Source organism: Rattus norvegicus, chromosome 9 (genome assembly GCF_021556685.1).
Source record: "Rattus norvegicus strain SHRSP/BbbUtx chromosome 9, alternate assembly SHRSP_T2T, whole genome shotgun sequence".
Lineage (NCBI taxonomy): Eukaryota > Metazoa > Chordata > Mammalia > Rodentia > Muridae > Rattus > Rattus norvegicus.
The window spans coordinates 71,826,462-71,842,209 of record NC_141542.1 but is presented as its reverse complement, the minus strand read 5'-3'; the positions used below and the strand labels follow the sequence as shown (position 1 = coordinate 71,842,209).

General features: G+C 45.4%; 1 protein-coding gene across 1 annotated transcript in view; it reads left to right on the top strand.

Annotated features, from left to right (window-relative positions):
• Rftn2 (raftlin family member 2) overlaps window positions 1-15,518 on the top strand; it is a 55,979-nt gene extending 40,461 nt beyond the window's left edge. Inside the window, 2 exon segments of the mRNA NM_001431326.1 lie at window positions 218-296; window positions 13,672-15,518. Coding sequence (NP_001418255.1) covers window positions 218-296; window positions 13,672-13,944 — 352 coding nt within the window. The 3' untranslated portion in view covers window positions 13,945-15,518.
• The last annotated feature ends 230 nt before the right edge of the window (window positions 15,519-15,748 follow it).

Sequence of the window (15,748 nt, the reverse complement as noted above, 5' to 3'; positions counted from 1 at the left end):
CAGAAGATTACCCCACAAAGGATATACGTGGGCCAACCTAATTAAATATGGAGAAAATTACGAATTCACTAGAACAAAGTATAATGACACATGTATATAAAATGGTGTAATGAAACCCATTTGTTGGTATCTTAACTTTAGAAAGTAATTAAGATCTCTGTAGCATTAAGAGGAAATTCCTAATTCACAATGCTAATGGTACTATTTTAACTTTCAGTGAAGGGAACTTGGCTACCAAGCAGGTCGTGTTTCTCCAAAGGCCAGTGACATGGAACTCAGCTGCTCAGACCCCAGAAGTGAGTAAAACCTCAGTGTTGATGTCATGAGTAAGACATGATAGTGAAGCATTTAATCCTCAAGCTCTCTCTCCTTCTAAACTGAGCACAGGACACAGACTCAGCATGGAAACAGTCTCCTAAAGAACGCAAAAGAGAAGTTAACTGGTTCCCCCAAAACCCACTGTAGCAGGAGGAAACTGACTCCCATATTGTCCTCTGACTCACACAGGCCAATGGCACTCACAAATACATACACTACATACAACTAATTCAGAATAAAACAAAAATTGTAATTGTTTTTAAAAAGAAAGGATGACACAGTTCCAAAGACTATTAAAATAGACCTTCCCAGCACACAGCACATTGGCATAAGAACCATTTTGAGCTGCAGGCAACTAAGAAAAAGCAGACCCCAGAAGTGTCTGCCCTTTTCTCTGCCATAGAATGGCCTATATGTCACCTTACAGAGGTAGCAGGTTCCAGTCTATATATACATCTGCTCTCCCTGCTGGAAGGAAGAGAGTGACAACTGGAAAGGACCCTCTCTGACTCGAACCTGCAAAAGCAACCCTCTGTGAGATAATCTGCTCCCTCACCACTCCCTGGAGGCTCTGGCATCGCTTTCCTTGCCGGTCTCTTGCTTCCAGCCTGTCAGCCTCTCAAAAAGCTATGCTGAATTCAGTCTTCCACACCAAGCCATTCCTTTGCCTTTTTCTTCTTTATAACGAAGTCCCTGTGTGCATACAAAATAAATCCGTGCTGCTAACCTGTCCTCTGCCACTATAGTTCCCAGGGTAGAGCGTAAGGGGGGTTCCTCCATTATTTTTCTAAGTTTGTGCGTCCAAAGTGCCAAAGTTTGCAAAAAATATGCACAGTTTTGGTTATCTTGACCTCTAACAACATGCAACACTTCTGTTTGTCCCAATACAGTCTCACGCTGACGCTGCCCAGCCTTTTTTTTTTTTTGGTAATGGGGCGGGGGGGGGGGGGGTTAGACCAGGTCTTTCTTTTTTTTTTTTTTTTTCTTTTCTTTTCTTTTTTTCAGAGCTGGGGACCGAACCCAGGGCCTTGCGCTTGCTAGGCAAGCGCTCTACCACTGAGCTAAATCCCCAACCCCAGACCAGGTCTTTCTGTGTAGCCCTGTAGCCCTGGTTGTCCTGGAACTCATTTTGTAAACCAGGCTGGACTTGAACTCAGAGAGACTGACCTTCCTCTGCTTCCTGAGTTCTGGGATTAAAAGGACGCAGCCCCATGCCTGACTGTCCTGCTTTTTTACTGAGGCAGGGTTTCTTACTCTTGTGGTTTTGAAGCTAGAACAGTGCTCTTTGACCGGTGGAAAGCTGTATTGATAATGCCTTACTTATAATAGGACCTCACACACCCACAGTGCATGCAATTTAGCCATGCTATGTTAATTTTGGAATTGTAGGTTGAGGTAGGGAAGTGGATCAGAAGGTGTGAGGCAGGAGAGGAGAATCACCCTCTGGGACCCACGTGTGAGCAGTGTGCCCTCACCTCAGGGAGGATGACCCTGGGTCGGGAGTTTATCGTGGAGTATTCTGTGGAGAATCTGCTCATTCACAGCCCCCATGGGATTGAATTAATGGAGGGCTGTGCAGTTGTGTTTGAACCCAAGTCTGCTACCTCACAGTCTTCTCTATTTACAGTCGATAGCAGTTTCATGACGATATTTAGGCTCTGTCCTCATTGAAATTCTAGAGCTGAGGACAGATCTCAGGGGTAGAGCATTCACCTGGAGTGCATGAGGCTCTGGATTCAATCCCAAATGTTAAAGAGAAAAAAGTGACCTTGTTCTCTCTTGCTCTTACCCTCTTCCCCCTTTTTCCCTTCTCTCCCCATTCCCCTCCCCGTTCTCTCCACATGCTCATGGCTGGCCTCTACTCCTCTACTCTCTCTCTCTCTCTCTGCCTTTCTCTGCCCTACTACCCTCTTAACTCTCCTCCCCATGCCCTGAATAAACTCTGTTTTATGCTAAGTCTTCTGGGTAATATGGGGCATGTGAAGTGTAATCTATATGATGCAGTAAAGGAAAGAAGTCAGGACAAGACTGCACTCTGAAGAGAGATGGGCAGAAGTGTGCCTGGGGTTCGTGATAACAGTGAGGACAACTGGAGAGTGTGGAAGGAGGGTGGTCCAGAGAAAAGAAAGGAGCCAGCGTGAGAATTACAAAGTCCTCCCCAGGAAGAGGCCCTGAGCGTGGCTGCCCCCTGGTGAGTCAGCCCTATCACCAGGACTCCAGAGATTAGTCTTCCTAGTGTCCCCTGCCCCAAGTGTTGCTAGAGCCAAGAGCCAGAGAAAGTAAGCAGGCTGCTCACGGCCAGGAGCACGTGGGGTGGCAGAGATGGTCAGTGTGGCACTTGTTGCAGAGAAAGTGTGACAGGGAAGCCCAGGCTGAGACTCACCAGGGTCACCAGTATGAGCCATCCCAGATTGACCAAGCCATCAGTCTCAAACCTTGAAACGCACACCCTCCTGTGCCTCGCACAGGAGTGCTGGGAGCGTCTGCCACTGCAGCCACGTGCACGTCTGTGAATTGAGCTGCATCACAGCCCCATTTTCTTTAAGGTATCAGAAATCATTTATATAGTAAAACTGGAAGCTATTTAGAAAAGATATTAGGGGGAACTGTCCACGACGAAGTTAGGAAAGATCTCAGATATAATAGCAAAACTGTGTAATTAATGTAAATTAGCCGGGCAGTGGTGGCATACATCTTTGTTTTTGTTTTTGTTTTTTTAAAGATTTATCTATATATATTGAGTACACTGTCACTCTCTTCAGACACACTAGAGGAGGGCACCAGATCTCATCACAGATGGCTGTGAACCACCATGTGGTTGCTGGGAATTGAACTCAGGACCTCTGGAAGAGCAGTCAGTGCTCTTAACTGCTGAGCCATCTCTCCAGCCCGGTGCTTTAATCCAAGCACTCAGGAGCTAGCAGCAAGCGGATCTCTGTGAGTCTGAGGACAGCTCGGTATACAGAGAGTGAGTTCCAGGACAGGAAGAGCTACAAAGAGAAACCCCATCTTGGAAATAACAAACTTGATAAATTAGATTTTCAAAGTTAAAAGATGTGCCACTAAAAGAATGAAAAGATGGGGCACAGACCACAGAAGCCTTAGCTGTCACATCATCAAGAATGGGCTGTGTGGGGGTTGGGGATTTAGCTCAGTGGTAGAGCGCTTGCCTAGGAAGTGCAAGGCCCTGGGTTCGGTCCCCAGTCCCCAGCTCCGGAAAAAAAGAACCAAAAAAAAAAAAAAAAAAAAGAATGGGCTGTGTGGGAATGCATCAAGAATCTCAACCGTCGGGCTGGAGAGATGGCTCAGCGGTTAAGAGCACCTGACTGCTCTTCCAGAGGTCCTGAGTTCAATTCCCAGCAACCACGCACGTGGTGGCTCACAACCATCTGTAAAGAGATCCGATGCCCTCTTCTGGTGTATCTGAAGACAGCTACAGTGTACTTATATATAATAAATGAATAAATCTTAAAAAAAAAAGAATCTCAACCGTCAACAGTAGGAAAACAGCACAGTTACTGGTGAGGAAATGTACACAAGCAATAAATATACAAGAGATGCTTTAATCATTAGTTATGAGAGCACAAATGTAGCTCATGACGAGATACCACCATGCACATATCACAAAAGCCAAACTTTTAAATCAGACAATAACCAAGAACTGGTGAGACGAGCGGACAAGCAAAGCAGTCCTCACTGGGAGGGAGGCAAGCAGCACAGCAGTCTGGAACATGGCTGGGCCACTCGCTGTGACTGTAAATGTGCTCATATGACTCAGCAGTCCCCTCTTGGGTGTTTATGTTAGAGAAGCACACACATGTTCACAAATGTGTGTGCACAAATGTATACACAAATATTTATAATTACCTAGTCATAATTGTCCAAAGCAGGAGAAAGCCTATGTCTTCAACATGTGGATGGATAAACAATGAGAGTACAGTCTACAGTTAAGTGCTATTCAGAAATAAGAGATGAGCTACGGATGGGAACGGGGACTTGGATGGGTCTCATGGGTGTTAGGCTGGGTTAAAGGCGCCAGTATCCAAAGGTTACACTGTATCGTCCCATTTCCATCACAGCCCGGATTAAGTGAACCGTGCAAGAGGAGGATGTACAGGGAGACCATAGAACTGCTATAGTGTGTGTTACATCTGTGGTTATCAAAGCCCATAGAAGTGTATACCCAATTGTCAGTTTTACAGTTCAGGCACTTTAATAAAATCCCAGGCCCAGTGAAACGGTTTAGCAAATAAAGGTGCTTGCTTCCAAGCCTGACAGACCATCTGTGTTTCATTTCCCAGGACACACGTGGTCTGAGAAGAGAACTGACTTGTGGCATATATGCAAGGGTACATGCAGGTACATGTGCATACACACACACATAAATAAAATAAGACTGCATACTGGGTATTGTGGCACATTCCTATAGTCCTAGTATCCTGCTTTGCCTTCTGTTTCTGTGGGGAAAAACTACTAACTAAAACCAACTTAGGGGAGGAAAGTACTTATTCTGCTTACGATACAACCCATCACTGGGAGAACTTCCTGCAGGAGCTCAAAGAGGAACCAGGAAGTAGGGTCTGAAGTAGACAAACATGGCTGGTTCCCTCTGGCTTGCTCAGCTGCCTTCCTTATATGATGCAGGTCCACATGCCCAATACTGGCACCTCCCACATGGACTGGCCTTCCCACATCAATTAACAATTAAGGAAATACCCCCCTGCCCCAGACCACCCACAGGCCAATCCCATGAAGGCAATTCCTCCGCTTCGGTACCCTCTTCCCAGTTGTCAAGTTGACAACTAAAGCTACCCATGACACCCTACTCCTTGTCAATTTTGACACACAAACATGTTGCTTATGACACCCTACTCCTTGTCAATTTTGACACACAAACATGTTGCTTATGACACCCTACTCCTTGTCAATTTTGACACACAAACATGTTGCTTTAAACCATAACCTTTCCCTTCTTGTTTGTCCTCCAGATCATATTAATAATATCACAATATAAAATACAACACAACTTTGAAAACCCCACCATTTAGCCAGGGATAATGGCATACATACACCTTTAATCTCAGCGCTGGGGAGGCAGGCAGGTGAGCCGTTGAACTTGACAGCCTGGTCTACAAAGTGAGTTCCCAGGACAGCCAGGGTTACACAGTGAAACCTTGTCTCAAAACAAACAAACAAGCAAGCAAATAATCTAACTTAAAAGTTCAATGTTTCTGGGGGTAAAGAGATGGCTCAGCACCTAAGAGCACTGGCTGTTCTTCCAGAGGACCTAGGTTCAATTCCTAACACCCTCATGGTTGTTAACCATTTGTAACTCTAGTACCAGGGAATCTGACTGTTCTGCTTCCTCAGGCCCCAGGTCTACACATGATGTACAGATATACAAAACATCTACACACATAAAATAATGTTTAAGCCTCCCCCCTTTTATATAGAATCTTGCTACATAGCACTGTCCAGGGACTCACTATGTAGACCAGGCTGACCTCAGACTCAGAGTTCCATCCGACTCTGCTTCCCGAGTGCTGGGACTGAAAGCCTACACCACACATCTGGCCTCACTGTCTCTTTAAAATATCCAGTCTCTTAACTTGAACTCCAGTAACATAAAATTGACTTAAATACTTTTTAGTCCAAAAAGAAAGAACCAGGGCACAGTTACTATCAGAGCAAAGCAAAAATAAAACCCAACATATAAGGAGCTGAATTTTCAACATCTTCCAGCTTCTTTGAAAGACGGGGACAGGAGAATCATTTGAGCCTGGAAGCTTAAAACTAGCATAAGAAACAGAGATCCCCATCTTTAATAAATAAAAGAGGGGCTAGAGAAATGGTTTGGAGGGTAAGAGTGCTAGCTGCTCTTAAAGAGGACCTGGGTTCAATTCCAGTTCCCAGCACCCACATGGCGGCTCACATCCATCTGTAACTCCAGTCTCAGGGGAGTCTGATGCCATCTTCTGGCCTCCCTGGGTACTGCACACACATGGTGAACAGACACACATGCAGGCAAAACACACACATATATTAGTTTTAAAAAATTAAGTAGGGGTTGGGGATTTAGCTCAGTGGTAGAGCGCTTGCCTAGGAAGCACTAGGCCCTGGGTTCGGTCCCCAGCTCCAAAAAAAAAAAAAAAAAGAACCAAAAAAAGAATTAAGTAAAAGAAAGGAAATTTTGGAAGAACATTTGCTTTATAAATTACATTTTCCATGTGGTAGTCTTCATGAAGCCTCGCCTTGAGGCAGGGATTCTTGGGAAGCTCGGTGTGAGTGATGGCTGCCTCTTTTCCCTTCACAGGGTTCCATTAAGCTCCGTTCTTCTCTCCATTTCTCATTGTATTTTTATTGTCATATTTTGGACAGAGGCCTTCAAATAGATTCCAGGAAATGATAGCTTTGCTGGAGGGGGTGAGGGATTCTGATCAAAAGCTGTACCCTATAATCCCAGGCCTTAGGGTGGTGTGGAGGCAGGAGGATCAGGAGTTCAAGGCTACTCTGGCCTGCATCAAACCCCGGCTCAAAAACAAAACAAAATCAAACAAACAAAAAAGGGATTTTTGACCTCGATCAGCTAAATTTGAGTTTAATGTTTCTCTTTGAAGATTTTCCTTCCTAAACTTTTTTCTTTTGAAGAGTTAAATAAAACTCATAGATTTTTAAATTGTCTAAAAATGTTTATTTCCATTTTTAAAAAATTCTGCCCATATCATTTATAAGAAACAAAGAGCCACTTAAAAATGTTTGGTTTCTGGGCTGAGGAGATGCCTCCATGGTTCAGAGCACTGGCTGCTCTCCGGAGGCCTCAAGTTCAGTCTCTAGCACTGCTTTGAGCAGCTCACAACCACCTGGGAACTCTACCTACATAGAATCTGACCTCTTCTTTTGGACTCTGCAAATACCTGCACACATATGCACAGAAACATAGTTTTAAAATAATCTTTTAAGACTCTGTCTTTCTTAGGATTTACGTATTTATTTATTTCATGTATATACGTTCACTGTCACTGTCTGCAGACACACAGAAGAGGGCCTCAGATCCCACTACAGATGGTTGTGAGCCACCATGTGGTTGCTGGGAATTGAACTCAGAACCTCTTAACCACTGAGCCATCTCTCCAGCCCTAAAATAATTTTTAAAACAATCTTTAAAAGCATGTTGTTTCCACAGGCACGAGAGAATAGGACTCCCATTTGTAGAGAGCTTGGGAGCTGACAGCAAACTGAAAAGAATTCTGAGGGCTTGAAGTAAGAGGGGCACAGACGGCGCCTGTGGCCCCTCCAGGTCTCCATTTCCTTTACAAAATATGATTAATATTAGCACAGGCCACCAAGCTCTCACACTTCGCTTTCTAAATGTGCCTGGCGCCATGACTGGCAATATGAGAGGTTGCAATCATTAAAGCCTGCTAATATAAGGAGACGGGGAAAAAATGCAGGAGTGCCAAGTGGTCCTGTATTTTCTCCAACTAACACGACCATCAGCTGTAATACAGAAATGTTGGTGTTGATGTTCCAAAGCCTACACACACTAGGAGGCAACATTATTTAAGTGGAGGCATTGGGCACCTCTTCTCTTTTAAATTTTCTATACATTTAGAAGTTTTCATAGTCAGAAAGTTGGGGGAAATCAAGTGGAGAGCATTATTTCCACGTTGACTGATAATTAGTAAATAACTACGTACTAAGCTGTTCCAACAACAGACAGTTTAGATGGCCAGCGAGGTGGCTTAGGGGTGAAGGCATCTGCTGTCAAATCTAACAGCTTGAGTTCTGTCCCTGAAATCCGTGAAGTAAAGGGAGAGAACCAAGCCTTCTTGTCTTCCTTCTGCAGGGACACCACGGCACACACAACATAAATAAACAGACTAACTGTAAACATTGAGCCACACACAGATGAGTCCTGTAATCCCTAAAGGTGGCAGGCACTCAGGATAGGGTAGCAGTGGGGCTTCAAGACCTGGATCAGCCTTGCACCAGCAGAATCAGGCTCTCAGGAAATTGGAATTCCAAGTTTGTGCCTCGGGCAATGACTTTCTCAGGCAGTCTCGTGTTCTGTTGCTTTGATCTGAACTGCTCTGTCTCTACACTCCACTTCTACCGGAGTCTGGAAGGAGATGTGGTCTGTGTTAATACCACATGCTTAAACACTGCAGAAGGATGGTGGGAGAAAGTTCTGTTGTTTAAGAGAAAAACAGACAGATTGGCCCCTTGAAGACAGGCAGTGTTTTGGTTCGGTTTGGTTTTTGCAGTGTGGATACATTTTTTTAAATTAATCTTTAAGTGGTACGTGGTATTTAAAAAGATGTGTATGAGTGTTTTGCATGCATGCATGCATGTGTATGCCTGGTGCCAAGGAAGCCAGAAGAACTAGAATTACAGACAGTTGTGAACCACCACAGGGGGCCAACCACATAGGAACCAAACCCTGGTCCTCTGCAAAAGCAGCAAGTTCTCTCAACTACTGAGTCATCTCTTCATCTCTCCAGCCTCTGTGTGTGTGTCTGTGTGTGTCTGTGTGTACAGTGTGATGTTTCAATGCACATATACATCATATGATTTTTTTTTAAATCAAGTTAGCATGCCTACTTTTTTCAAATACTTATCACTTGTTTATGGTGAAAACATTGAAATCCATTTTGAAATCTAGTGTACACAGTCACCCAACTGGGCCACAGCAGATCAGAACTTCCTACCTTAGCTGTAGCTTGTGTCCATTGGTTAACCTTCCCCCATCCTTTCCCCAACCCCACCCCCTCTTTCTGAAGCTTCTGGTAGACACCATTCTTCCTGTAATTCCTAGGAGAGGAACTCCCCACATTCTGTGTATCTAACAGTGTGGTTGCTGTCATTCTGAGCCTGGCTTGTTTCCCTGAGCACCAGTGGCAGGTAGAAGAGTGACCTCTCCTTTATCTACTCAACAGTGGAGCACGTACAGTCAGGATGTTTCCACTCTCCGGCCTTGTGAGAAACAGGGCAGTGAGCATGGGGTGAGAATGTTCACTAACATCCTCACTTCATTCCTCCAGCCTTACCCAGGAGTGTGACGGCTGCATCACAGGGGTAGCTGTCTGTCAGTTTTCCACATCATTTTCCATGATGAACACACTAACTGTGGTGGTTTGAATAAGAATGTGCCCTTGGCCCCATACATTCACGTTGAATGCTTGTGTAGTGACACTAGGAAGTGTGACCTTATTGGAGTAGTTTGGGCCTTGTTGGAGGAAGTGTGTCATTGCAGGTGGGCTTTGGGGTTTCAATTGCTCAAGCCAAGCCCAGTGTTTCTCTCTGTCTGCTGACTATCAACTCTGGATGTAGAACTCTCCAGCACCACATCTAACTGAGTGTCACCATCCTTCCCACCATGAAGATAATGGACTAAACCTCTGAACTGTAAGCCAGCCCCAAGTAAACATTTTCCTTTTTAAGAATTTTGTGAGCATGGTGTCTCTTCACAGCAATGGGAACCTGACTAAGACACTACCCTACATTCCTAACAGTTCTTTTGTTTGTATTAGAACACTGGCTATGGAAAGGAGCCGTACTGGGATATCCCAAAGTCAACAGGCTTGTCACTTGAGCTGCATATGTATGCTAATGGGTGCAGCATGAGTTAGAATTATCGCAGAGGCAAGCTTCCAGGTATGCCTGTGAAAAATTATCTAGACTAGGTTACCTCTGGGCATGCCCATGAGAAATTACCTACATTAGATTAATTAGGGTGGGAAAACAGGCTGTGGTTTCACAGGCATGGCCCCCATAGACTCATGTGTTTGAATGCTTGGCCCATAGGAATGGCACTAGTAGGAAGTGGGGCCTTGGAGTGGGTGTGGTCTTGTCAGAGAAAGTGTGTCACCAAAGATGGGCTTTGAAGTCATATATGCTCAGGCTGTGCCCAGTGTGGACACAGTCTCCCACTGCTGCTTGTGGATTAAGATGTAGAACTCTCAGCTCCTCTAGCACCTGCATGCTGCCATGTTTCCTACCATAATGGACTGAACCTCTGAAACTGTAAACCAGGCCCAATTAAATGTTTTCTTTTGTAAGAGTTGCCATGATCATGGTGTCTCTTTACAGCAATAAAAAGAAACCCTAAGGCACAGACTCATCCTGAAAGTGGGCAGCATCCTTCCCTCCTTGGGCTGAGTCCTGAACTGAAGGCAGGAAGTGAGCTGGGCAGCAGCCCTCATTATTCTGTTCCCCAACTGTGATCCTCTCCTCATCGTGACAAACTGTGAGACAAAAGAAATCAGGCCTGAAGTTGCTTTAGTCTGGTATTTGACACTACATCAAGAAAAGACACTAATAGACTGGGTCAGTCCCTTTTCTTTTAAACAAGACTGACACGTTAGATGTTTATAAGTCCCTGTCACCTTGTAGAGAAAATGTTGGAAGGAAGCAGGAAAGGCCATGAGTGAGCCTGGAAAATAACAGGGAACTGCAGTGTATGCCTGGTGGGAAATGAGCTAGACAGACTCGTGCTGTGTTTTTATGAACCACTTATATGCAGAACGAGAAAAAGATGGAGGGAGGGAGGGAGGGAGGGAGGGAGGGGAGGAGGGAGGGAGGGAGGGGAGGAGGGAGGGGGAGAGAGGAGATGAGAAAATATGTCCAAGCTCTAGGGGCTGGGGATTTAGCTCAGTGGTAGAGCGCTTACCTAGGAAGCGCAAGGCCCTGGGTTCGGTCCCCAGCTCCGAAAAAAAGGACCAAAAAAAAAAAAAAAAAAAAAAAAGAAAAAGAAAATATGTCCAAGCTCTAACAATAGCGTTGTTTGGAGATAGGATGAGCTTTCCTTTTTTCTTTGTTCTACCAGGTTCTCTAGAGTGTGTATGAGTGTGAGTGGGTGAGTGTGTGTGAGTGTGTGTGTGTTGTGAGTGTGTGTGTGTGAGTGTGTGTGCACTGTTCTATAACAGAAAGTTTTATTTAAGGAACACAGCCTTGCATCACTGATCTTGGTGTGTTTTGTTTTGTTTTGTTTTGTTTTGTTTTGTTTTTGCAAACACAATGAATGTGCCGTGAAAAGCACAAGGCAGATCAGTCCAGTGCCCATGGGGCAGGACACTCCATGACCCTACCCTTCACGGGGACCCCTAAAGAGTTGGGGGTAGTGAAATGAATGCTCTCCTGGGACTGAATGGGCTTCCAACATTTTGAGTTATTGGGAAATCACAAATTGGCTGATTGTAAAAAAGCACTTCACATGGGGTGAGGTTGTGTGAGAGGCAACATCATTGCGAAAGACATATCGATCAAGCCCTTAGCCTTCTGAGAAGCCAAGGTGTGTGTTCTGAAGCGTTTCAGTCAGGATACAGAACTGACTATTTTGTCAATGGCGTTTCAACTTTACAAACTGATGGCTGTTTGCTGATTAAGTTATCTAAAAGTAAATTACTATGAATAGCATGTGCTACGGAATATTCCACTTTTATTAAGGAAATTATCACAGCAGTGAGAGCTGGCCTCTGTTATCTGACACACAATAGTGTATTGCAAACGTCACCTTTGTCCCTGTTCCAGTGAGGGCTCCAGGGCCCCCTGTGTGAGTCAGACTGGAAGGTTGGGAACAACCCCAGGGAATCTTTGTGTCGGAAAGGCCCCCACTAGCCAGGCTTGAGGAAGCCGACCCAGCCCCCTGTGCCACCCCGGCACCGACCAGGGCATTGCTCTCAAGCCTGGCACCTATCTGAGAGGACCTCCCAGGCCCCACAGTGAGAACTCAGCTCAACACATTCTGAGCAGGAATACAGGACAAGGGTCAAATGTCCGATGATTAAATTCGGTGAGGCAAGGGTTTGCTAGTGAAGACAGGAACAAGGATCTTTTGCCTGTGAGGCAGTGTTGTCTAAGAGTTTCATAACTTTAGCCTTTCACACAGTAAAGTGTAATCTTAGTTCCCAACTAACACTGAAGTGAAGGTGGGTAATTTTTAAATCCTGCTCAGACTTACAGAGTTTAGGTTCTGTGGTGGGATCCAGTGACTGACACACTGGCAGTAATAAAAGCGCCCCTGCAGCAGCCTGGACACCCACATGCTGGGCTGGAGCCCTCCTGGAGGACCCAGCCCCTCCTGTCGCTCAGAGATCTTTAGACCTAAGTTTACATGGCAGAGACTTCTTCAGGAACTTACTGTCTCAGTCACTGTTCTATTGCTGTGAAGTGACAACGTGTGGAGGCGACTCTTATAAAAGAGCATTAAATTGAGGCCTTCTCATAGCTTCAGAGCCTTAGTCCATTATCATCTTGGGGAACGGAAAGAGAGAGAGACAGAGAAGTAGGGGGCAGGGAGGGAGGGAGAGGGAGGGAGGAGGAGGGAAGAAGGGAGAGGGAGGGAGGAGGAGGGAAGAAGGGAGAGGGAGGGAGGGAGGAAGAGAGAGGGAAAAAGGGAGAGGGAGGAAGGGAGAGGAGGGAGGGAGGGAGAGAGGACAGGGGAGGAGGGAGAGAGACTGGACCTACATGGGCTTTTGAACCCTCAAAGCTCACCCACAGTTACCCATTTTCTCTAACAAGGCCATACCTCCTAACCCTTCTAATCTTTTTAAAGAGTTCCACTACCTGATGACTAAAAATTCAAATAAAAGAGCCTATGGGGACCATTGTTACTCAAAAACCGCATGAACCAAGTATATTGCTGGCCAGCCTTTAAATCTGTATCAGCAAAATACCCGCAGCTTGTTGTGTATGATGTGAATGAGTCAGTCAGACTCAGCACAAGGAAGGGGCCTGCTGCGACCCTTTAACACAGCTCCTCTGGTGTGGTGACCTCCAACCATACAATTATTTTTATTGCTACTTCATATCTATAGTTTGGCTACCACTGTGAAGGCAGATGTAGGTATCTGTGTTTTCTGACGGTCTTGGGCCACCCCTGTGAAAGAGCCATTCCACCCAGAGTTCCACCCACAGGTTGAGAACTGCTGTTTTAAAGAAACACTTAGAGTGTGTGTTTTTTCCAGGACACACTAGTGCCTCAGGACACAGACAGGAATCCCACTGAAGTATATTTTCTATAGTTCAGTCACCATCACCACCACCACCAACAACAAAACACACTGGTTTCTTGCTTACTTTGTTTCCCAAGTACAATTTAACTCATTTCTCTCCTGAGAAATGCCCACACAAGCCACCTCCGGCTGAGAAGGACAAGCCAAGAGCCAGGCAGAGAGGAGCAGGGCCCAGGTGCTGAGGATGGCGCCAGGTCCACACAGGCAGGGCACCAGCTCTGAGCTACACCCCAGCTCCGACAGCAAGGAGTGGGAAAGAAGGAGAATCTCAGGTTGAAGCGGTGGGCAGAGCAGAGGCGTGCATGTTCTGAGCCCTGCGTGACAACCTCCTGTGTTTCAGAGGAAAGGCGGCCGGCTGCTGAGGGGTGAAGACAGAAACAAGGTCGGCAGCAGGAGCATTGGCCTCGACACAAGCGAGTGCCAACCCGCAGGAGGCCGAGCCCCTCTTGAGGAGGGTCCCCTCTCTCCCTCCAGAGAGTGTTGGACCAAGGAAGAGCGGCCCACACAGAGCGACAGCTTCTCCGGGTTCAGTGGCAGCGACAGTGTCCTCCGGGAGCTAGATGATGGACAGTTTGACCAGGAAGAGGGCGTGACACAGGTCACTTGCATGTGAGTTGCCAGGTGACCCCACAGAAGGCCTTGTAAATAGTTATTAAAATGACTGCCATCTGACTTTATTTCAATACTATCTTCATTTATGTAATGTTTTTTAATTTCCAGGCTCAGCCTTCCCCTAATCTATGTAAACTTTGTCTCAACCTCTGAGACAAGGAAGAATAACCAACTATTTATCAATATAAAAGCTTACACTCCTCTCGACTGTGTAAACAGATGTCTCATCTGGTCATTAAGCCACAACCTGGTTCACTTCCCCACAAGTGGACAAAAATCAGTATTTCTCATCAGGCCTATTAAAAAGGCTGACTATCCAAATCATTTCAACCAATTAGAGCCTTCTCAGGAAGCTACAGCCTCAATTAAACTAAAAAATATTCCTTCTTCCCTGTCTCTGTCCCTGTCTCCCATGGACACAGACTCGTGGAAATAACTATTCCCTGCCTACAGCAGTTAATCTAATTTTTGTCTCTTACTGTTGTATGTCCAGACAAAGTGAGCCCAATTTGTCAAAAGTCTTCAAAAAAACTTCTTTCCTATGTCTTTTCTTTCAAAGGGGCACCATGTGGCCAGTCCTACAGTGAACCATTAACTTTGTCATTGTTGGTCCCAATAGCCCACCAGTGGCATAAAACAGAATTTCTTAAGTCAGTTAAGACTGACAGGATGGCGTTTGCCATGCAAGCCTTATGACCCAAGTTCAGTCTCTGGAACCCATAGAGATATAGAAACAGATAGAAGTTCTACAACAGTTGACCTCCAAGCCAGTACTTGTTCCTCTGTGCCCTAGTACGTGCTCGTGCACGCACAGTAAAACTAACTTTTTTTTTTTGGTTTTTTTTTTTTTATTCTTTTTTTCGGAGCTGGGGACCGAACCCAGGGCCTTGCGCTTCCTAGGCAAGCGCTCTACCAACCCCTAAACTAACTTTTTAAAAAGTCACTGACGAGGGGTCACTATGGAGGGCACTGCATGGCTGACCATGACCGTCTGCCCCGCTCCAATCTAGGGAGAATTCAACTGGCTGAACCTTCACACCCTGACTGAAAACTGGTGTCCAATAGACAGTGACTGACTGGTTCGTGTTTAAAAAGGTGATTTGAAGGAGAGCTCACAATCTCTTTGAGGTTTTTTTTTATTATTATTATTATTATTCTTTTTTCTGGAGCTGGGGACCGAACCCAGGGCCTTGCGCTTGCTAGGCAAGTGCTCTACCACTGAGCTAAATCTCCAACCCCGAGCTCACAATCTCAATGTGGAAAAGTCACGGTGGAGGGAAACATTTCATCTGTGCCAAGCCTATTTTCACCTACTGTGGCTTTTACACACTGAGACCTACTCCATGGCCACCTTCCTCCCGCTGCCAGGGAGGCTCTCATCTTGCCCAGTCTTTACCCAGTAAAGATTCATCTTCTACAGAACAGGGGCCTTTCATTTATGTGTGAAAGGCTGACCTCCAAAAGAATTACAGTTGGCCATGCCGTTAAGTAATTCACATATTATATATTTTTATTGGCTTGATGTTGACATTGTGAGTCATTTGAGTAATAAACTCTCTTTTGTTGTTAAGCTACTGTCTGACTGAACACAAATATGCCTTTGTTTTCTATACCTGATTTTGTTGTTTCTTTTCTTTTTCTTTGTTTTTGTTTTGTTTTGTTTTGTTTGTTTTTGGGGAAGTGTTGGTTGGTTGGCTGGCTGATTGGCTGGTTGGTTGGTTAGTTGGTTGGTTGGTTAGTTGGTTGGTTGGTTGGTTTTTGAAACAGGGTTTCTCTGTGTCACCCTGGCTGTCCTGGAACTCACC